This window comes from Leptosomus discolor, chromosome 2 (genome assembly GCF_034619465.1).
Source record: "Leptosomus discolor isolate bLepDis1 chromosome 2, bLepDis1.hap2, whole genome shotgun sequence".
NCBI classification, from domain to species: domain Eukaryota; kingdom Metazoa; phylum Chordata; class Aves; order Leptosomiformes; family Leptosomidae; genus Leptosomus; species Leptosomus discolor.
Genome location: NC_141392.1, coordinates 84,672,094 through 84,696,668, shown reverse-complemented (window position 1 = coordinate 84,696,668; position 24,575 = coordinate 84,672,094). Strand labels below are relative to the sequence as shown.

The 24,575-nt window shown below is 36.5% G+C and overlaps 1 protein-coding gene across 5 annotated transcripts in view; it reads right to left on the bottom strand.

The window, feature by feature from the left end:
• EPHA7 (EPH receptor A7) overlaps positions 1–24,575 on the bottom strand; it is a 166,756-nt gene that overhangs the window by 24,531 nt on the left and 117,650 nt on the right. For 2 of the 5 annotated variants that reach the window (XM_086461371.1, XM_086461367.1), the window contains exons 6-10: positions 17,151–17,275; positions 13,567–13,735; positions 7,451–7,559; positions 6,701–6,756; positions 2,685–2,810 (exon numbers count right to left, since the gene is read on the bottom strand). In XM_086461371.1, coding sequence (XP_086317497.1) covers positions 2,685–2,810; positions 6,701–6,756; positions 7,451–7,559; positions 13,567–13,735; positions 17,151–17,275 — 585 coding nt within the window. Of the gene's footprint in view, positions 1–2,684; positions 2,811–6,700; positions 6,757–7,450; positions 7,569–13,560; positions 13,736–17,150; positions 17,276–24,575 lie in introns of all 5 variants that reach the window. The other 3 variants (XM_086461368.1, XM_086461369.1, XM_086461370.1) reach the window with 3 other exon arrangements.

The window sequence follows — 24,575 nt, the reverse complement described above, 5'->3', positions numbered from 1 at the left end:
GCATGGTTCATTTTACAAATCTCATAGGAGATAAATGCATACAGGATCGAATTCCTCTCTCTCCCATTCTATGCTAGCTGAATTAAGGTCAGCTCCAATCAACTCCATATACCTCTGTTAACACCATGCTGTACCTGAGCTCACTGGCCAGACAAACTGTTCCAGCCTGCACAAGTGAGGCATTAGCCTCAACCATCCTTGGGCACTGCAGTCGTGGTCTGAATATCCATGCCATAGCTATGAATACCATGAGGCACAGCTGTCACACACATAACAACCAGCTGCTCACTCCCTTAGCTTGGTGCCTTAACTTCCCTCCTGCACTTCATTACAAATATGGATGACTACTAATGAATTCACCTCTCACCTCACTCACAGCTCCTAGCCTCAAGAACTTACTGAAGGGTAGCGATTTTCTCTAGCAGTACCTTCCAAAATTGTTTTTGTTCCACACCGAAAACAAGACATGAGCGTAAGAGTGTTTGTGTGTGTATGTGATACTTCAGAGCCAGGTAATTAGGATACTTGGCACGGGAGACACTAAGGCTTAACTCGCTTCCAGCTCTCTGTGATCTGATTTTGGTTGATTTCCAAAAGCAGATCACTCACACTTAGGCAAACCAGGAACTTGAACTTGTATGTTATGCATTTCAGGCCAGGATGATAGCCAACGAACTACTTTTATTCCCAAGAAAATAATATATTCGGCTGAAATGATGCCTCAAAATGATCCAGAAAATATGACACCAAGAGCCAGAATACTGCACAGCCGCACAGCCACTAGCTCAGCGTGTCAACAAGGAAGAGGCTAAAACAAAGGATGTGTGGTAGAAACAAGGACTCAACAGAGTGGACAACATACTCTGTATCTGACAGGTGGCCGCAGCGGGATGGTAATGAAAACGTTGGCAAGGAAAGCACATATCCCTCATGCAAATTGAGCACAAGCATACTTGCACCCTGTTTGTATGAGAGAGACATGGCACTACTCAATAGTTGATATGGCCAGCATCGTGGATGCGTATTGAGACTGCTAAGTGGCTTTTCTGGTGCTGTCTCTAGTAGAAATTCTATATTCTTCTTTGATGTATGAGTTTCAGCTGCTTCTTTGGGTCTTTAACATTCTGTTGCTCCTGGACTGCATTTCATTTCACTCCTATTTGCTATCTACATCAACAGGTTAAAGACACAGTTAAACCCCATACACAATATGCTTTCACCATAGCGCTTCTAATTATTTTTCTCCAGAATGACTACTGACACAGATTAGTTTTTTTCGCTATCAGTTATACTCATTAAAATCAAGAATAAATTCATCTGCAGTCAACAAAATTAACATTCCGGAATTACTCTGTCGTAACAGTAAAATGTTTTAAACTGTATTTGCAACTGAAGCGTTTTCACCATTTTGCTCAGAAGGCATCAGCAAAGTCCAGCTGGGTATATATCTCTGTGCTCTGGATTGTTGCTATGCTCATAGTTTTTTAACTCAAAGCAAAAGATAAAGCTCAGTAATTTTTCTATGCTAATCTTAAATTTAAATCTTATATATTGTGTATTTATTAGAAGAGTTGCTGCCATTCTAGCATCACAAAAAGTACTAGTTAGCAAGGGCTGGATTCTTATGCTCTTACTCATCTGGAGGAATAATTTGCTCAGACAGTGTTGTTAATTTCAACAGTACTTTCCTTGATTAAGACATGATTCAACATGAGTGAGGTTACTTTAAAGAGGCATTGTGAATTCAAAGTATAAAGACCTTTTTACTGGTAAACCAGCTTATTTTAAAGATATTTCTTCTTCTCTTTTTAAATAATACCACAGTATGTAATTTACAGTGCATACCAAACTACAGGGTGATTTAAAAGTATTCTACTAATACTTTTATAAAACAACAGGAAAGCAAAAGAACATTTCCTCCAGGAATCCAAAGTATTTGATATTTTTCTTACCCATGGAAACTTAATTTCACTACATGGAGTAGTGCAATAAAAATGTCACATATCTTATTAATGCAAACAAATGAAACTGCCTTTTTAGAGCATGAACACCATGGCTTAAGTAGGTGGTAGACAGTTCAAGAGGAAGAAAAGCAATGTAAAGCTGGTGCAATTACAATCAGTCATGAGAAGTTAAACAACAACTTTTTGTATTCATAAAATATCAAAAAGAAAAATGGTAGAACAAAAAACAGCCTTAGGGCAGACTTTGTTATACAGAAACAAGACCTTCCTAGTCTCTATTTAAGATTTTGTGCTGCAGCCAGTTTTCCTTACTCACAGGAACAAAACTCAGAGGTCAAAATACCCTCTTGCAATAGGAAAGCGAGTAAAATTTGCACTCATGCCTAACGCCTTTCCTCTGACAGTAAATAATAGGCAGCAAAACCGGCCCCTACCCCCAACCACATTTTTAACACCAGATACAGAATTAGAAACCCATAAGCTTTCAATGTCAAGCAAGACTCTTCATTTACTTATTTATTTGTTTTTTGTTGTTTTTTTCCCCCCGCTGTTTGTTTTTACATTTTAGAAGCGAGTGCAGCTTCATTGCTCTTAACCACTCTGGCAAATGAAAAAAGTTCTTCTATACTTGAGGTATAATTATTTGCCTGTCATTATGATGTATGAGTTTCGATCCCAGCTAAATGGAACAGTTGAATCAGGAAGCCACGGCAGCCTTACCTGCACCAATCACACGCTCAATTTTAATACAAGAGGCATCTAGCTCCTTGGCGAATTGATGGACAGCTCTATTTGGGTCCTCGTAGGTTTCAGGGTCAATGTAGGTTTTGGTGCCTGGAAATTTAACTGTAATGATGTAAGAAAGCATGACTGTGATGAAGCAAAGGCACTTATTGTGCAGTCAGCCCAGGAATTTCATTATGCAGAGTGCTCCTTGGAAGACTGAACCTGCTTCCACACTGCTTGAGTCAGAGACTCTCTGAGAGGCAACTTCAGTTTTAGGCATCATCTGCAAGCATGCTGACACAAGTACACAATCCCATCTCTAAAAATGACTAACATTAGCATCTGCATCTCCACCTTGAAGTGAAAGAAGTAATAAATATTAAATAGTGCTCAATGGAATAAAATCCAAGGGTTGAGTGGAAGCAAAAATAAAGCAGGGGAAGGGGTCTAAGAGCAGCAGAGGAGATGAAACTTTCTTTTCTGTGTAAGGACAGCTTATCCTCTTTTCCCAGGTTGTGTAAACAGCATTTCTTTATGTTATCTCTGTCTTCTAGTGGGATTTGAAAGGCTCCTCCACCTACTTCTATTTGTTTAAATTATTGAATATAATATTATTTGCAGATTGTGGCAATAGCCAAGCTAAACTATTCACAGGACTTAGAATATATGTCCATAAGTGTGTTTCTCGTGCTAGAATATGAACATGAGAAACACTTCTAGTCAACTTGTGAAAGCATAGGAAGGGAAAGTGGCACAACTATTCCCTCTCTCAAGCACCTAAGTGAATAATACGCAGCAACTTGGTTTTTGCTCCCTCTTTCTGCAGTACAGCAGTGCAAGTCAGGTAGTGTGCTGGACTGGCCAGAATGTAGCTTTTTCCCTTATTTTGCTGCTGATTCAGGAAAATTATTTTTCGCTCTTCTGGTGAGAGTAGAGTAACCCCAGAAATCTATTAATCAAGCAATTATTATGAAATAAATTTGGCTCACAAGGATTACAGTCTTGAGTTTTAATTAAATCAGTGAATTAAAACTCAAAGCAAGATGAAAATGCAAGAACATTCCTCTGCTAATTGATATACTGATATACAAGACTAGGATCAAAAGTCAATACAAAACATAAATAATTTATGGTTGCTTTGTAATCTTTTAATTAAACATAAAATATTTAAAATTTGAAAATATATTGAAAAAAATTTACTAATCATGTCTATTTATGTTTCAGATGGCATTACTGACCAAAAAAACCCCAAACTCTCATAAGAAGGAAAAACATAAAGAATTTGTGCGAGTAATCTAATGAATTTACAACTAGAAAAATTATTTGAAATGTGGCCAAGATGTTATTATCTGCTATATTATGTGTTTAAACAGATGTTCTTCCAATTGTATTGATAATGCTACAAATATCTAAAATGATAAATATTCTTAAAAAAAGACTAGAGAAAATGAGACAAAAAATAGGTTAACCTGCTGTAATAGTGCTTTCAGGCAGGGAGATGGAGAAGGAGCCATTCTCTTGTGTTTGTGATAAGGGGACTGGATTTGAGGTAAACTTGCAATTCTCAAGTGGGCCTCTGATGGTTCTTTATTCAAGCTGTCATAAAACATTTTGACAGGCCAGAGCTATTCTGGCATACCAACATGAAATAATGCTGGTCTGGATTTGAAGACATTGTTAGAAGAAAATGGTAGGAGGAAAGCAAATGTAAATCTGAATTGCTTGACTAAACTCATCCATTGTACTTGTATCTTCAAATGTAGCACGAGGTCACAGAGAGTTGAGGGGGACTGAAATGACATATATGACACTCTATTAAATACAGTGCTTTAAAACCTGCTTTTAAAAAAGTTACTTGCAAGTTTTTATGTTAAGTAAGTGTTTGTTGTAAGTTACATTTTTTAAAACCCAGTCTGGTACCTCAGCACAGAAGAAGGTTGTCTAGATGTTATGAAGCAAAAGGACACCAAGCTGGTGTTTACAGCTCTGTGACGAAGCTGGTGACCACAGCACTGGGTTCCACCTCATTCAGTACATGGTCATCAAATAAAATTAAATACTACACTTTCAATCAACAGATAATTAAAAACTAACTTGGCAAAAAGTGACTTATATTTGGTGCTATGATTTTAAAATACTGTATGCTAACTGTTCTGATGTTTTTCTGGATAACCAGATTTCTTGAAAGTGAAATGAGGGAAATAAACACTTATAAGGTCTTCTTTTGATCCACCATTTCTGGATCAAATATTAATCATTAAGTAGCAGCTTTCACATTAATTAGTTTGTACCCTCACTGAAACAAAATTGTCACCAACAATGGAGAGAACTAAAGGAATTATTTAGCTACCATATTCCTTTTGTTTATATGCTGACATAAAAGAATACATAGTTGATCTTTTCCTTCAAGGACATAATGAGGATTTTAAAAGTGAAGGCAGTAGCTCTGCTAAAGACGTGAAAAGCTTATAATGCATCTAAGAGAGGCAAATTTCACTCCCAGAATAGCAAATTTTAAGTAACATCAGATTTTTGATGAGTTCTTTAAAATCGGCTGCATTGCCAAGTGCATGACAAATAATTCTTGTCCCATTATTATTTTCCACCTTTCTTGCATAGATTATGAATTGATTGACTAAAGCTGCAATGATGTCACTACTTAGTTTAATACTCACTGCATCTAAACAATTTAGGTAGCAACACACCCAAACTCAGGGAGCATGAACAAATTCCAGCTGATCTGACTTTTTCCAGGCAGAGGGTTGAAACAGAAACCTTGATGTGATTTTGAGTGGAGCTTTGGCCAGAGCTACTCATTTAAAGAGGCATGCATTGAGAAGATTGTGTGAATTTGTGACTAGTGGCTACTTCATTCTCCATGTGACACTAGATTCTGATAATAGTTCATGATTTTAACAGACATAAAATAAGATAAACCATATTGCTTTCATAAAAAAATAAATCTGATGGATTTTAGCTGCATCTGCAATTATTGGTAGACAACAAAGCCTGCATACACCATAGTACGACTAAATGACAAGTTCTATTGATACGAGAGTTATCAGATACTGGAGAAGACTGGAAACCCAGGCATTATGTTCAGTTTATTCTATTATTGATTTTTCACTTTTGGATGCTAAAAATAATTTTGCAATTTAGTTTTACCATATTTCCTGAGTTAATGACTGATTCTAAAAGAAATCAAAATATTTTTAATCTATCATGTCAAAATGATATTGCATCTGAAATGATAAAAGGTTAAACAAGAAATTTTTAAAACAGTATTTTGATAAAACTGAAACTATTCTTGCATAAGCCTTCCTCTGCCCTTAAATTTTCAGTTGTCATTAACCCAAGAAAGATGTATTTTATTGAATTTTCCTAGGGTTCTAACATAAGTTCAGATGGTAGCCGTGATTTTAACAAGAGAGGCTTTAGGTGCTACTCTTAGTTAGGTAAGTGATTCGAGAACAGAGAACAGTAATGAAGTAGCTCACCTTTCCTTTCATATTAAATACTTTTAAGGACATTACGTTTTGTCTTATCAAGATTGGTGCTACAGTATTCACAGTAGCAGAAAACAGCTTTTGAGCAGAACAGCTTCATTGTTAGGGTGATGCAGTGACCCAGACTTTCTTAATCTGAAGTTTGTCTGAGGTAAAGATCATAGAGTCACTTAGCCAAAGGCCTCTCAAATACTGCGCCTCAGAGGGATCATTAGGACAGTGTGAAACATATTCAAAGCAATCAAAAGAAAAAAAAAGGCAGATTGAAAACATCATTATATGATACACATGTATAGAAATAAAACCGTCTTAGTAACGTTGACTTTAACCTGCATTTTTCTTGTGTAGGTCTCATTTTTACAGTGTTTAACTTCCCACTTGCTATTTACACAGCATTTTTTAAATTTCTTATGGCTTTATCTTTCATGGAGTGTTTGTTTAGTATTGTCTACACTATTGCAGTTGGGAACTTTTGAAAGAGGGGCGAAAAAGCAAAACACTTACAATGAAAGTAAAGCTCTTCATCTCCTTCTTGATCAGCTTTGCTATATCCACAATGCCTGAAAAAAATGACACCAGTTTTACTGGTAAATAATGATTTACTTCCTCATGTCTAAAGTCCTGACAACATCAGTTTTGCAGGCTGGGATTTTCAGACACTGAGCACCTAACTCCTGTAGGCCCTTTGAAAGTTTCAGCTACAATTCTCTTGACGGCAGAGTTTTAAATAAACCATGAACAGCTGCAATCAAAAGGCTTTTGTATCAAATACCAGTTGGGACAGGTCCTAAAGAGAAAATTCTAGTGCTGGTGAAAAGCTTCTATGGATAAAACAGAGGATTAAAGAACTTGAAAGCAGAATAATGTTTTACATGAGAGTATTCTTACACTTACTGCTGTGCCTCTTTTTCTTGAATGTAAAATCATTTAAAGGCTGATCAGATAAAGTGTCAGACTTCTCCACGTGAGAAAACCAAACAGAAAGAGGGACTTTGAGGTGTACAGGTAAAGAACCTGCTAGGGGTTCCTTTTACAGCACATTTACATAGGACAAAAAGAACATCTTGATTTAAGTGTGTCTTGCCAAAGTAAGAGGACAAACTGTATAATTGATAATGGGATTTAAATGAAAATTGTCCTTACTAAAAATGGCTCCTGTTTCAGTTTTTCAAATTACTATCCCAGATTAGACTATGTTTCAAGAGTTCACAAGAGTGAGGTCAGATGCGCTTATGCCTATACAAGGTGCAATACCTTCGCCCGATGATGAATCCAAACACCATGAAGACCAGAATGATGGTTCCTGCCACAGCAACCACAGCTATTATAATAACAGGATTCTGTTCACTGGAAACAGCTGTGGCTACAAACAGAGCATAGAGCAGAGATTAGTTTAACATTATTCCCTACAAAGGAACTGCAAAAAATTAAGTCAACTATCATGAATTGTAGACTCTTAGTTTACCTTTGCCCGAAACTATTACATCAATAAAGTTAGTCTAAAGAAGAGTCTCCATTGGAGGAGCTATGCTGGAACTGACTTGGCCAAAGTACTACAGCCATTAGCTGAAAGTCAGCACCAGCCACTTCCAATCCCTCCTACTGCTGCACTGTCTTCTGTTTTGCCCAGTGGTTGGCTACTTCCTAAAAGGGAAGACCCGGATATCCCAGTAAGGGGGGGAAAGCAGGAGAATAAATCCTGAAGAGCTCTGCATCTAGCCTCCCCTCTAAAACTTGTTCATATGACTTTGGTAGTACCCAAGGAAATAGTGTCTTAACTATAACACTATCTATTAACACAGATTTCCTAGTTAGCATATTTCTATCTCTACTGCTATTAATCATTGTAAATTGCCATTATTACTTACCATTTGTTTCTGTTGGCAACAAAAAGGTGCTTCTGCATATATAAAATGGAATTGTCCATGCTTCAGAGAATTTACATGCTAAAATATCCACACATTACCGCTCTTTTTATTCAGATATGCCAATGGTATTAATATATGCAAATGTATGTGTGTCACATTAATGTAAACTGGGGATGTAAATACTTAGCCTGAGAAACCCATAGGTTTGTTAAATACATTGCTTGCCCGACATCTAATGAGGGTGGCCATGTACCCAGTTGCATTAAATGAGCACAGCTCTATTGAACTCTGTGGAGCTATGCTGGCATGCAACAGTGAGGATCTAACCCAAGAGACCGAAACTAAAGCAGGAGACATCAGGCAGTGATGCTGAGCAAGGGACTGTGAAAGTGTGAGTCATCTGGAAGCTGCAGGGAGATAAAAGAGACACGGAAAAAAAAAGGAAACCCAACTGACAGCTGATTAACTAAATTGTAGATGGTGTGTTAATATGATGAACTGCTGGTAGTGGTAACTCAACAGGAATGTCTACACGAGGATTTTATGAATTCCACAGAATCGGGTTCCTGCTGCAGGCTTCAGAGGTTCCCATAGAAACAAATAAACGAGTCTTTTCTTTGCTCTGTCTTGGGAGAAGCGAGCCAATCAACATGATTTATTGTCACGGACACTGACCTGTACCAACTGCTTCCCCCTCAAAATAACAAACCCCCTGTTGTACTACACAGATATAGAATAATCTGCACTGGAGGGAAAGTCCACCTCCCTCCATTAAATTTTATTTCCTAAAGAAACTTTGTGATTTTTCTATGTTCTATATAAAGCAGGAGATGAAGATCTCATTATTCATATCAGTCCTTCACTTGAAAAGAACAAATGCTTATCTTTGAGTAACCATAACTTTCTGAGATATCCAGGTCGATAGGATGCTACTGCAGGCCTGCATATATCCCACTTATGGAACTTTTAGGAAATCGGTGGTCACTATCCAGTGCAAGAGCATAGGGGCATAAGTATTACAACTCAGTTCCTGTAAGATCACCAGACCATCAAAGCAGACAATCCCATACAATGACAAATTTATGTAAAATAAAGTATTTCCTAAAACTGTTCCCTTCTCTCTTTGAACTTCAGTGCAAACCTCACCTGGAAGTCAAGAAAAGGCAGCATCCTGTCACAATGGCCAGGGTGCAAATCTGTATCTGCCTAACAGAGTTTGGAAAAATACACAGCCCAGCCTGTCACCTAATCTAGCAGCCAAGTTTTAGGGCATAGAAGTTGACATATGTGAGTGGGTTGCTCTGCATTACTGCCTCACAGATTTTGGGTACTGGCACATTCTGGAAGCAAACTGAAAATATTATTTGGGCTCTGGAAAATGTTGGGGATATGGTACACTGGCCAACCGGTAAGATAGGTGGGATGTAATGTATGATGTATTTTTACATCTTAAAAAAAAAATGGTCAGATTGTGGGCACGGTCTGGTACGAATTCAGTGACAACAGTCTAAGACATCTTCCTCCACTCTCTGTGCTGCTTCTCTCTTCTGTGTGATGAACTCAATCTGGCAGTGTAAGGGTGAATTAGACCCCAGCTTCTGGAACGATCACTGCCGTTTGACAGAGATAAAGATTCTGAAGTGTTCTTAGACGAATGCAGGTGTGCAGGTGATCCTTTCAGGGTGTGCATGGCATGGTTGCCTGTCACTGGTGCTGCCACAATGGGGATGCCAGGGAACCACCAGCCGGACAGGGAAGTCTGCCCTTACCTCTGCTTAAACTCTGCTTAGACTCAGAGGGCGATACAGGGACCTGGTACTTGGCCAATCAGCTACAGCTGATACCTAATCTGACGTTACGATATTTGCATACCCAAATGAATGAGGCAATGCTTAATTTCAAGGAGTTAAAACCACCTTTTAAACACATGGCTGTAGGGATGGGTAATGGATATCCAAACACCCTGGAGGATTTAAAAAAAGGAGATCAGCTGTAAAAGCTGTGCTGCTCCTCCAGCAACATTTTCTTGTGTAAGCAACCTGAAATGTGATTTGTAGAAAAGAATTCCTGGTGAAGTCCACCATGAAAGCTTTAATGATAAATTGGATTCATGTAGGCCAAATATTACTTTTTTAAATATTATGCTTTATGTCTCCTATAAAAATGTGTAGTAGTGTCACTTCAGATATTAGGAATAAATTTTACATCTGCATATTACTTCAGCCTTGCTTGATTTAAACTGATTCATGGTAAAAGGCAAAAAGTCTTCTTCATGCCAGGTTGCACCGAGTCTTTTTACTTTAACAGTGAGAGCTGTAACAAGTGGCAAAATCCCCTGCAGTTACAAGGAGAACAGGATCATCTTTAGATCCACTGGCCAAAAGTAATTTAACGTAACTTTTAAATACTTCAGTGAAGCAAAAGATAAAATCACCACTTAAGTATTACTCTATGCATTTGTGTTTTGTTCCTGAAGGACTTCTGTCTCTAATAAGTAGCAATGATTCCAACAAAAAAATACAATAATTAAAGTACTTTGATCTGTGGCAGACACGGTATAGAATAGAAATATCCTGTCTTTATAAAGCAGTTTCACTTAATGATTTTGAAATTTTTACATAAATATGTATGCAATGCACATACATATGATATGTGCAAATACAGGTATAAAATATGTTTATTTTACATGTCAGATAATATTGATATAGTGGATGTAGTTCCTCAAATATTGAAGAGTGGCCATGCTGTTCCTATCACAATTCAGAAACCAGCATAATACAAAACTCTACTTAACAGCACCAACCAAAAGGTACCAACCAGTTGAAGTGGCAGGAGAAATTAAGGTAGGCAATATGACTAGCTGACTCTGATGGTCACTATATATATATTCTTACAAAAATATACATATGTGCATATATATATATATATATATATATATATATATATATACACTCTCACTATATATATATATATATTCTTAAAATACTTTGACATATTTAAAAGCTGCATTCAGAAATCCACTGGAATAATGAGAAGCCAATGCCTCTAAACTGTGGCATAACACTGGTTTACCGCTCACCTGTACAGTACTTCACTTGAGATATATTTGCTAAAAATGATCCAATAAAGGTCTTCCCTTAAAATGTTAACAAAAGCCTAATTTGATTAGCCTGCAAGTTCTGACAAAAATATTAATAAAATATGAGAAACAAATCACAGATCACAGAATGATAGGGGTTGGAAGGGACCTCTGGATATCATCTAGTCTAGCCTCCCTGCTAAAACAGGTCACCTACAGCAGGTCACACAGGACTGCATCCAGGTGGGTTTTGAATAACTCCGGGGAAGGAGACTCCACAACCATCCTGGGCAGCCTGTTCCAGTGCTCTGTCACTCTCAATGTAAAGAAGTTTTTCTTCATGATAAGGCGGAACTTCCTGCACTCCAGCTTGTGCCCATTGCCTCTTGTCCTGTCACTGGGCACCACTGAGAAGAGACTGGCCCCATCCTCTTGGCACCCACCCTTTAGATAAGTGTTGATAAGGTCACGCCTCAGTCTTCTCTTCTCCAGGCTAAAGAGCCTGTGTAAATCAATTCTAGAAGAATTTAATGGGATATACTTTTTTTTTCTTTTTACCAACATGTTAATTATTTCTGAAAACCATATATGGAAGATTGTGGATGCTTATACTTAAGGGCAACTATATTCTATAATATCCTCTCAACATAATGGAAAATATGCCACTTTAAAAATTTTCTTTAATGAAAGTGCAGAACATTAAACATGGCATGTCAAAACACAAAGCTGGCCTGTGACAAGAGAAAAATCTGCTGTGCATACTGGCCAACAGTTGTTGCTGGTTTATATGTAGTTTTTCATCACCTGAGTCAGAAAAAGGGTACATGAGCATGGTCAGTGATGCATTTATTCTAGGATTTCCTAATCTTTTGTATACCAACCGAACTCCGGTCAAGACTGTTTACCTCTTAAATTATCTTTGCTAATCTTAGTCTTTACCAGTATGTTTACATTCAGCATACAAAAAATACTCAGGTAATTAAGGAAATGTTGGGGAAACATTTTGGTCTACTAATTTTAAACCATTATGGGCAATAAATTAGCTGATTAACAGAAATTTATGACAGCTTACCACAGGCTTTTAATTTGTTTTCCAGAAATTTACTCAAAATGATAAATTAGTTCTGGCTATTCTGCAGGTTCCCATTCTGCAAAATGGGGATTCTGCTATTGACACTTTCTAAAGCAGAACTCTACAGATGGAAAGTATGCTATCAGACAAAGAGCTAATAATATTAGTAATAGCTACTGTGTTCTAAGAATATCCACAAATTGTTCAGGTGATACCTGGCTGCAATTAATAAGATGCAATAGTGTGTGCCCGCACCTTAGATCTACCGCATAGAGTGCAGAGAGCAGAGTTGGCATCCATTCTCTTTGAACCTCTAGGCTATGTATTCTGAGCTCCAAATATGGCTGACCTGCTATCAGGCAGGTCAACATGAAGGAAGTGACCCAAACCACAGTAACCAAATTTAGGTCTGCAACAGAGCAGTGAAGATGCCAGGGACACAGGCAGTTCCTGTGAATGGGCTCACAGCTGCCAGGTCTCGGTGATGGGAGAGTTTCTTTTGAAGACTCAAAATGTGGAAGATTTTCTCAAAGCATGCATGCACCTATCTACACCGGTGAGGAGAAAAGGTATCAGTGTGATTTTTAGACAAATAAGGGCACAAGATTGGCTTCAGCATCAAGGAAAGAGCAAGTTCTCTCAAAATGTTATCTCTCTGCTGAGACGTCATAGCCAGATTCTGTGGTTTACTGTACTGAGAGAGCTTGTAGTTCAGCTTTATACTTACCATTGTGAGGGGTTTTGAGGTTGTTTTTTTCTCTACACAGCTTGCAACATATTATATGAGCCTTAAAGAAACCTAGTATCTTTGAGACTTCTGTTTCTTCACTAAATAAAGTTGAAACTAGCCAATGAACTCAAAAGACACTGAGGAAGGACCTACAGCTTAAACAAGACACACACATACACAAAACTACATAGAGTTTTTTCAGGAAGTCAAACAGGGAGAAAAATGGCTTGGAGAAGCCTCTGTGGGCTGAAATCTCTTCTTCCCTCCTCTCCCCAGTTACAGAAGAATCTAGCAGAGTTATTCAGCTCACCATTACTCAGTTCTCTTGTGGGGAGAAAGAGGTGTGTATTTGAACGAAAAAAACCCACTTTTTCTTTGTGTTAGAAGGACATCAGAAGAGAAGAACCTGATATGTTACAAATCTTCTCCAGCTAATCATAAGTGCAATTTATAGTTCTATAGTAAAACAACTAATTGAAGCTCATCCTTCAAAACACGGTGACAAAAATCCACCCTTATGTAGATCTTCATTCTTTCTAATTTTAATAATATTGCCTATGACTTTTTCCTTTCTTGCTTTACTACTGAAAGTCTTAATTTCTTATAAGTCTAATTTTTTACCTGTGGCTTCTTCTAGTGTGGCAACATCCAGTCTGGGGCTGTAATTTCCATAACCAGCAGCAGTAAAAGCACGAATCTGGAAAACGTACACTGTTCCTGGCTTTAGGTTGTTAATAGAAGCTGAAGTAGACTTGGTTTTCACTGTTGAATAGGTCCTCTCCCTTTGATCCTGGAAACAATAAGACAAAAGATTAAATGACATTTACAGGCCAGATTTTATCCTGGTTGCACCTCAGCAACTGACAGCCAGACTGGGTAGTTTATTTCAATTTGTTGCATGCTTTTTTCCCGACATATAAAACAAAGCATACTCTGTGGAGTATTACAAAACACTGTCAATGCAGTGAGGAGCTCTAAGTGTAACATAAAATTCAAATGGGATGCTTATGTTGTTACTCATAAAACATCCAGACATAAAATGATTGTTTCTTTGGCTCTGATTACATTTTGTGAAATTTTGACGAGAAAATAGTTTGATCACAGATTTCCAGGGGGATCTGCGGGGTCTAAACAGTTCAAGTACAGGGAAATCTATTTTTTCATGGTCAGAACACCTTCCCTTGTTACCTTCCAATACCTTTAAAAAATACAATACTGCCTACGTATAACTGGCTGGATTTTGCACCAAATTCTGAGGTCCTTATCTCAGTTTTCACTTAGTTTTTTTTCTCTGGCTTTTTGTCTTTTCTCAGGTTTTGACTCTGTGGCATAAAGAAGAACCCAGGGAAAGGAAGCTCAGTATGACACACCCCAGATTTGAAGCTGTAAGATTACAAACCCTATGAGTAATAACTCACTTTCAAATACTACAAAAGCTGTATCACAGATCATTACAGTATTCAAAAAGCTCTACTTATTCATCACATTTACTGATCCAGATTATCTTTCAGCATAGATATGTGCAGCCCTGTTGATTTTCAGTGGCAGATGCAATCCTGATTTGAAGGGCAGAAGAGATGAATTAACCAGCCATCTGAATGCACCACATGACCAGAGAAGCATGAGCCGTACAAGGCAGTGCTAATGAGACGGATACAGAGGGAAGGAATAAATCTGTAACTCATTTCAATAGTATTTCACCAGCTAAAAAATGATGGTAACCCTTCCCCTTCGCAGTCAGCAAAGCAGCAAAGCCTTTTGCTGAAATACAGGGTTAAATACAACATATATGATTTCTTTTCTGAGATTCAGTAATGGCTTCTCCTGGGTCTTTCCCAGTCTGTCATTTGAGCTAGCCCGCTGGCTTGACTAATAACAATTTTTCATATCTTCTCCAAGAGGGTTTAAATAATCTGTAAGTGAGGACCATGGTGGAATATGTGTTGGTATGTGAGAAAGAACAGGAATGCTTGAGAGATGAGAAACAAGTGTAAGGAAACCATAAACAGTCAGGTTCGGGACCGTAAGCCACAGCGGAATTTCAGAGTTTAGGTTCTGATGTATAAATGAGGCTTATTTGAATTGCCAACAGTTCTTGCATTCAAAATAAATAAGTAACAAAGAAATAAAAGTAACCTGTGCTAGAAACCTCACAGGACAGGCTTATTTGTGAGATTTCAGGCAGTTTCCATTCCAGACCTAGCCAGAAGTGAGAGGTGAAAAAACCACTTATCAGAATATTTCAGAACCACAAAAATGTTTGATTTAATTTGGCTGTAAAAGGAGTTGAAAGTTCAAATCCTTTTTTTTTCCTCTTTTAAACTAATGGAACAAAACTTAAACTGCCTCCCTCGTTCTGAAGCACTTTTCAAGCTGAATAGCATTACTTTGGAAGGAAGACAAGCACTGAAGTGTTTGTGTTAAAATTGTCTCACTGAATTAAGGGTACATATTCCAGTTTATCTGCAACTGTTCATAGGATGAGCTCATTCTCTTTTATTAATTTCATTGTAATAAGTAGAGTACTAGTAAGTTTCCTCCCATTACAAAATAACTCTAACATCAGTTCTTGTCTTTGCAAACATAGGAAACCAGCAATGAAATTCTGCTGATTATTTAAAGTAACATGAATATATGGGGAAAATAATAAAAGCCACACTACAAAATTTATCATTATATGAAAATTCTAGTATCTTGATCATTTTTCTGTCATTTTCCATTACCTATTTAAAATATTTATTTTATTGTAACAGATTAGAAACTATTCTGCGTATTAAAAACCCCCACGTTTTTTGGTTTGTAGTTTGATTTTTTGAGGGTTTATTTTGTGCAAAGAATAGTTTTGCCATTTGTAAATACATAAGCTTTTTTTTTTTTTTAGTGTGTGGGGTTTATTTGTGTGTGTGCACACACACACTTGCTTGAGAAAGAAAAAATGCTTGCTAAAGTTACTAAAATTTCTTTTAAAAAAATTTTTAGCTATCTGTATATATCTGGTAAATTTTGTTATAAGAGTGATTAAAGTGAACAACTTAAACTGGGAGTTAGCATCAACAAATAAACATTTTATTCCCTTCCTAAATCATATAAAGATCTTTTGATAAGTATATTAGTGTAATTCAGCAATGAAAATTAGATGTGACGCTTGATATTAGATCCAATATGGTCTGAATTTACCTAATTCTATGTTACCCAGTAAGCTGACAGGCTCTTTTTGATATAGAGGTACTATTACCTTCTTTGCAGAGGTGAAATGTCTTCACAAGTGATCGCAAAGGAGCTCCTTTGTTCATTTCTTTGCATTTTAATTTCTTTTTTCTCCCAGAATGTTTTATAAAAATTAGGTATATGTTTCATGCTGCAGTAAATTTCCCAGGGAATCTGGAGGAGCCACACTTAGTCTGGGTCCCATGACAAACACATAGCTGCACAACCTGCCTTCACTCTGCTTTCATCCAGCTTACAGTTGCATGTGGCCCTACTTACATGCTTGTCAGAATTTTTTTATTCTGGACTACTTCAAAGTTATCATGAATGAAGCCCTAGACACGCTGAAATGAATGGCAAAACTCCAACTGACATCAATAAGATTGCAATTTCACTCTACTAGAAAGAGAGATCACTTCATCTACTATTGAAAAGCAGCCCTCAATTCATTATTGTGTTGAGAGAACAAGTGAAAAATAGATTTCACAATGCTGGGACTTTTTAAAAGGACAAATAAGGAATATTTATCAGCTGAAACTGTAGGAAGTGCTTTGGAAGTTTTCAGACATCAAGTCGAAGCTGCCCAGTTTATAAGGAAATATCAAATGCAGTCCAGAGTTGTATTTGGTATATCATCTCAAGACTGGGATTACAGTGACACAGAAGGAAACGAAACAATCTTTAAATACAATGTAGAAGAGACAGGAAAATGACAAATATCATGGTAAAATATCCAAGTCCAACCTAACAATAAAAAAAAGAAGTGGAAAAAGGGCAGATTTCAAGCAGATATTTCATTTTTAGAATACCAAAATGCAATACATGAGACATATGATAGCAATAATAATTGCAGGGATATGCTAGTTATTAAAATTACTGTCACTTTGAAGAGACAGGACAGTTGATAGCTAATGGTTTTAACATTGTTCCACAACATGGCAAGCCAACATGAAGAAAACAGCACATTGTTGTACATTACAGATAATCTTAGCACTTACTTTCTCATAATACTTGATTTCATATTCAGTAATGACTCCATTGGGATGTTCTGGTTCCTGCCAGGAAAGCTCCACGCTCCTCTGCAGCACTCTCTCTTTCATTACTCCACTAACTTGCGAGGGAGCTGTTTGGACAAGATGTGTCAATAAATAAAAAGCAAATTTGCTGGATGCTTAAAATCAAATGTCATTACTGATCCATCCCATGCTGAGCCACTTTCATTAAGGTAAAAGAAAGCACCTTTTCATAGCTCACAATTCAAAGGTAATGAATATTCAAGCAGGACCCTATTACTGTTCATAACTTAGAAGTGAAATCGAATTAAAGTACAAACAGCAAAAAGTGGCATTGTTCAAGTTAGTGGAAAACTGAGATTGATGGGATAGGAATAACAATTAAGCAAATTAATTCTGATTAGGATAGCAAAGTAGATTTTTAGAGGGATGTGTAGTAAATTAAGAGTCTAAATATTTATCGCATATGTTTCTGAAATGTGCATGAAAAGAAAAATAATGTTTTAGAAACAAAATCACATTTTAGGCTGATTTCATATAACTGATTCCAATACTGCTTAAAAAAATAACCTGTCACACTATCTGGTTACGACATGACTTCGTGATGAAAATAACTTTGTTAAGAGACTAAAACTCTCCTTTTTCACTAGTTCAGACCTTTCCAGGACATTCCCTCTTCAGAGCTGAAGTTTCCATATTTGGTCTTGGCATTTTTTGAAAATGTGAGACAATTTAAGAAGCAGATCTTATGAAATAAAAGGAACAGTGTCTTCCTCCACTTCACTCTACAGAGACGTACATACACGCACACTTGCATACATGCACACTACACACAGTTTCCTAATAAATTTCACCCACGAAAAGGCACTCTTTGAAATTAAAAATAAAACCAAACCAATAATGTATGAGCATCACAGAGCCATTGACTCTCAATGAAAAACATTTAAGAGATAATGCAATACAACATGAGAAACTGAAAATGTAACTTGCTTTATCAGCTCATCTCATATTTAACAAAAAAGAAAGATGGTAGAATTTCTGCTTATGTGCAGTTCCAAAGGAGGCCAAACATCACACTTTTCCTGAAACATACATACTGCCTATATGAATGTAGAACAGAAGCCCTGTAAAATCATAGCTCTTTAAAACATAACTATGGCATTGGAATCATGCAGAACTTGATCTTATTCTCTTTCAATTCAGTGGAAATAATTCAAGGGTGTAACATTGCTCATGTAGAAGATAAATAGAGGGCCTGATCCTCAGCCCCCTGCAGTTAAAAGCAAAATGATATTTATGTGTACAGGAATTTGGCCATATTCAGAGAGCAGATTCAGACATAGGAAAGGAAATTAAAATTAGAGATAAATTTATTTATATCTTTTTCAAGTATAGAATCTAGTACTGATTTTATACTTGAATGTTTGTTTGAGCAAAAATTCTGAAAATTTTAAATCTTTTTCCAGGTAAAAAAAAAATAAAAAACATTATTTCAGAACTGTGTACAAAGATTTCACTATGTAAAATGATGTACACTCTTCAGATAGAACAGGATTCTTATCCCATGCAACAAGCAGGTGACTTCACTTTCTCTATTTAAAGAGCATAGAAATAAAATGTCTAGAATGCATAGTCCTGTAGCATTAAGGATAAAAAAACAATGATAAAGTAAAAATATCTACAGCACAATAAAGACAATAATCCTCAAAAAAACTTAACATTTGACTGTTAACTTAATATTTTAATTGTGATGTTTCTAGCCTCTTTTATTATAACATGTATATTCATGTAGGATTTTAAATTAAATTTATTTACATTTCATTAGAGGCTCCAAGAGTCCATGAAAATTAAGGATTGAAGCCATGCATGATAATTTCCATTATGAACTATTATGTTGTATGTAATCAATATAATCAAAGTTGAAGACCCCTTAATGTAGGCTGCCTAACTGATAAAATCATAAAGTTGCGTCATGCAAACACCATGGGTTAATATACCATTCCAAAGCCAGGATCACTCCCTTTCATTCCTTTTGCATTCTCTTTCTAAAAGCTTAGAGCATTTTCACTCCCTAATTAGTGAAATATATTCTTTTTTTTTGTAGCTAAGAGTCTGGAATGCAGCAAACTAATTTACTCTGTCTAGTTTTCTTTGCCGTGATTAACTAGTTGTCTTCTTTGTCTAAATGAGTACCACAGCATCCTGGCTGAATTTCAGAGAGGTCATTATGTTTCATGCATAATGTTCTATCTCATCCAGATAAATGTTTTCAAATTGCTAATTTTACATTTTTAGATGTCCAAAATTGTTAATGTTCATACTTATCATGAAACAATTTTATATGACCTAGGTCACTGGAGTTTGTTCTCAACGTTTGCTGCCTTTTGTTTTAGCTTATCAAATTTTTTCATTCCGTTGGTCATAGCATTCATTTTTTTTAAGCAGTGAAGCAAAATGAACTCGCTTTCTCTGGTATTAGTTAACTCTGTGTATGTGAGGAAGAAACAGCAACACAGAGAAGCAGTAATATAGACGGGGGAAGATTTTAATTGGGGAAATTAAATATACTATGTGAGATTCCAACTTAACATCTGTACAAAGTACACCACAAACAGGCATATTTCATTCAAAACAAAATTTCAGTGATTTATCAATATCGCAAGACAGCATTCAAAACTCTTAAATAAATGCACTCTTAAATATATTTCCTGTCAATTAATATTCTTTTCATTCAATAATGGTCTGAATAAAAGCTGGGTTTGATTTTTTTTTTTTGGTTGTGTTTTGGCCTTCTCTCCCCCCTAACTAAAAATATTGTGCTACTTTTCATTGGTAGAAGAACCACATAAGTAAGAAGAGAAAGTCCAACCCTGCAGACTGTATACATCGGTAGCTCTGAAGGTAATTATGTGGTGTGTAATTCCCACACCACATGATATTCCTAAACTACAGTAAGTTACCTAAGCTTATTTTGTGTCCCCACGTTTGTCAGGGGAAGAAGGGAATCATCCAGTCAGCTGAAGGCAGAGTATCCTCCTCTGGCAAGGTACACCAGTCTGTCGTTACTGCAAGGAAATCTCTGTAAACTAGAGCAACACATAAGCCAATCTACTGACATGAGAGGCTAGATGTATATACTATCTTAATCCTGCTTTTTGGGTTGCATTTCTTGATCTGTCTTTAATGAGAGTGTACAGGTCAGATACATTTTGTTCTTTATTCTAGTATAATAATTTCCTCCATATTCTCCCTGTGCCTTTCTTACGGACTGTTTGGCATTTATGTTTTATTTGTTCTGTATCCCTAACACCTCCTTTCAAACCTTTAGCCCATTTTCCATTGCCTATCCACATTAATTAATTAACAACCTGTTTATGGTTTTGAAACAACTATGTTTCAGGAAACTTGAAAATGAGATAAAGCATACAATACATCCCTAAATAGAAGACAAAGTATAGTATTAAACCACAAAAAAAAGACAACTCAATAAAAACAGAATCAAAAATACCATTTTTGTTCCCATTTTGCCAGCTAAACCAATCTAACAATGATAATAATAGTAAACTATTTCAGGTATCCTTTTTCTTTTATTAGTCTAGCTCTTGCCACTGCATCTATAACAAAATCGTTTGTGATAAAGACACTTCTTACAGCATTTCTAGACAACTGAGTACCCAGTACTGAGTGACTTGAGCATGCATAATCCCTACTGTATCACTTCAGGTTACAAAGAAGCATCACTTGTCAGAATCATTATTTCCATAATATATTACACTGGGGGATACAGGCTGTTCAAAACATCATTTGCTATCAACTTTCTTTCTGATATACCTCATCTCCTCTTCTTCTCCTTCCTGCTGACACAACATCCAATGCATCAAACACACACAGCCTCTCAGGGCTAACAGGCAGATGTACATACACATGCTGCATAAGAAAGTACTTCGAGAATGACAAGCCCTCAGCACAGTCATTCACCTTTTTAAAACGCTTCAAATATACCATTCAGCAAAAGGAAAAATTGATTTTCACCAGGTTTCAACATCACAGCCAAAGAGAAATATAACTCTGCTGGGCTTTACTGATAAAGCCTTCAAGTTATACAAATTTCAAGCTGGTCATCATTTTCAGATCAAGTTATAGAAAAAGTTAAAACTGAGGTGTCAAAAAGAGCAGGATATTTCAAGGAAATATGCTGTTCCAGAGAGAATATTGCATCTGGTAGACCGATGTGTTACATTCCTACTGCTAAGCCAAGCATATGGTATATTATTAATATGTGCAAATATTTAGGTATAGAAAACCATGGTGATTGTTTTGGAAGGCATTGCTTTTAGTCCAGAGTCCTCTGAAAACATTAGAATATAATATTAGTTATGCCTTTAATCTCTGTCCTTAGGTATTCTCTGTATCATGCCTAACATTTCCCTTGATCCACAGTGTACTTTCCAAAAGACTGAGAGATGCAAAATTAACTCTTTTGCACTTTGTACCAGAAAAAAAAAAAAAAAAAAAAAAAGAAAAAAGTACAAAATACTGAAACAAAACAATAAAACCTGAAAAGCGAAAACATCTGAAGCTGGACTTTCACAAATAAAAGGAACTAGGCATAATGCACCAATTGCTAGCATAAAATCAGCTTTTTGTTGAAAAAAAGCTAACTCAGCAAAAGAAACACACCTAGCCATTTCTCTGAGATTTCTTAAAGTCCTGCATCTTGAATGTGTCTCAATTCCATCAACAGCATCAGTCATGGATATTTTTAATTTGATACTTTTAAAAAAAGTATCTCTAGGAGCAGCATCCTGGGTGTTTAGTAGTTCAAGTGTACAAAACAAACCCTTAAAAATCCTCAGAAATAAGGGTTTCAATCCTGCGCTGCCACTTCATGCAGAAAGTTTCACAAATGCAAATGAGTAAATGCTCCCAGAGCAGGACCAAACCCTATGTTAACAAATGCTACCAAATCTACATTTGTAACTCCAGATTCATGTTTTGTTATAAAACCACTAATGAACGAATTGGCTATCAATCTTCCTTAACAATGTTTTTTATATTTCTTTTTCTTACAATAGCAATAATGCTTAAGTCAACCGGAGCTTCATCTTGCAGAAATCAGCAGTAACATTCCCACTTTCATAGCACGGGACCCTCACAGCACTTCCCAAAGTACAAAAACTTTTGGCTTTTGGTCTTTTTCCTTTTCATACCACAAAGATATGCAGCAATCACTCAAACCCACCAGCTTTTCATATAGCAGCAAAGAGATAAATTTTCACATCCCTGTAAAACTGTAACTTAGGGCCCAACGTGAGTTTTACATTACACAAAGCATTAACACCATTTTTCTTCAACAGTGTTCTACAGCAGTTGGGGGGGTGTTTTGAGTATTCAGCCTGAAGGGGACATTGCTAACAGATGCAAATCACGGAAAACCGAGATATTGGCATCCCAATGGTTATAAGCTACACTATTATTTCATTTGAAAATGTTTTCAGTGTCTCCTTTCTTGGCAGAAATCTCTAGATAACAGAGTTGCTTTGACTCTACATCTATTTTAACTGAGACTGGAATCTGGCATCATACCAAGAACAAATGCAAAATGAACCCATGTATATATATGAAAATAGTAGCAGAAGATTATACTGTTGTTAGCTCTTAAATGGTTGTTCAGGAAGAGAATAGAAAACTCCCCATACTCTATTAACAGTCCTGCACCAAGATTACACAAATGGCACCCTTGTGCACTGGCTTGCGTACTAATTTGCTCCCAAGAGAAAGCATGTAAATGAAGTCATAACGTGGCCTCCCACCATGCTCTAGTTTGCTCTGAAGAGAAATTTAGGGATCAAGATTGCCGAAATTACTAAATAAGAGTGGAATGCAAATAGATTGTACACCTTGAGGAACTGCAGCTACTGCCGTCAGGGGTCTGGTGTCAGCATGTGGCACCACACTGGTCTGAAGGTGTATGCCTCAGGATATATGCCCTTGCTTGCTTCTAAGGAGCTGTCTGATCTACACAGACATCACTTCAAACAAAACCTTGACAAGGGTTTGCAGGTACTGGGCAAATTTTAAGACTTTACTGTGTAGGTATTTCCCTTATTTGTTTATGTTGCTTCCTATAAAGATAAAAAGGTTTTGTGTGAAAAAAAAAAAAAAAAAAAAGAGTTATATTTATATATATATACACATAAATTGTTTATTACATTTCTTAGAATATTAAAATTATTATAAATTTCAGAGCACCATAATATGGCAGTGCTACTCAAGCCATGATAGAAAGCTGCCACAGCTTTTCCGTTGAATGCTAGGGAAAAAGCCTTACTCTTTACGTTTACACTAGTATGTACCATAATTTTCATGTTATTTTATATGATAGTTCATGAAGAAGATAGCAGAAAAGAATACTATAGCTCTTAAACCAAACATCATTAAACAGATAGATGGAAATTCATAAGATATTCTTTTTTGTTGCAGCATATTTTTCTCCCCTCAGTTAGGTCTCCACATGACAAAGCAGCCCATGATAAAAGGTTATTGAGTACCATTGTATTATGCTATTAGTACCCATTGCTTTGGATCAATGACAGAGAAATTCCCCACTGTGTTTACAAGCTGCAGCATTCAAAAAGAGACCCAAATAAATCAGATATTTTACACTAACAATATCCTACAGAGAAGCTGCTTTAACTTCCTTTCTGACACACTTTACTTTCCGGCTCATAAATATAACACAGTGTGCTTACAATGCTCTGTAAGCCATGAGCAGAGGCACACACAGCTCTCAGGGCCACTTGGGGCTGTCCTGAGTACATGGCAACGGGCAATGTACTCAAGTAATACTCGATTGCATTACTCCATTACGTTTTTTGACATTGTTTTAGTGGTTGAGAAACTTCAATTTACCTGTTAATCTACAAACAGAAGCAGTAGTTACCCAAATAGTTTTGCAAATCAATTAATAAATGCAAGTCAAAAAATGAGGAAAAACAATAAATACATTCTGATCTTCCCCAATATTGTTAGCAAAGTACTAAGAAAGCTTATGCTCAAATAGGATTCCTATCAAATATGTAGTGATTTAATAATTGTCGATATCTTTTATATATCTGATGCACTTAAAATAGTTAATGGCTTGGTAATTTCTTCATCAAGCTCAAAACTCACCAGCTGGATCAGCTTTATACGCTGTCTACTCTGGCAAAATTCTGGGGAGGGAAACCAATAAAAAGAAAGAAAAAGAACTTACAGAAAGAAATTAAACAGTTTAGAAAGATCAGGGCTCACAGTCTGTCTATCGTGTTTTAGTTTTTTTTCTGGTCAGAGTCTATATCTAGACCCATTCTATGAACTCCCCTGTTTCTCCTGCCTGACATTCGGCACAAATATTATTGTCATCTCTGT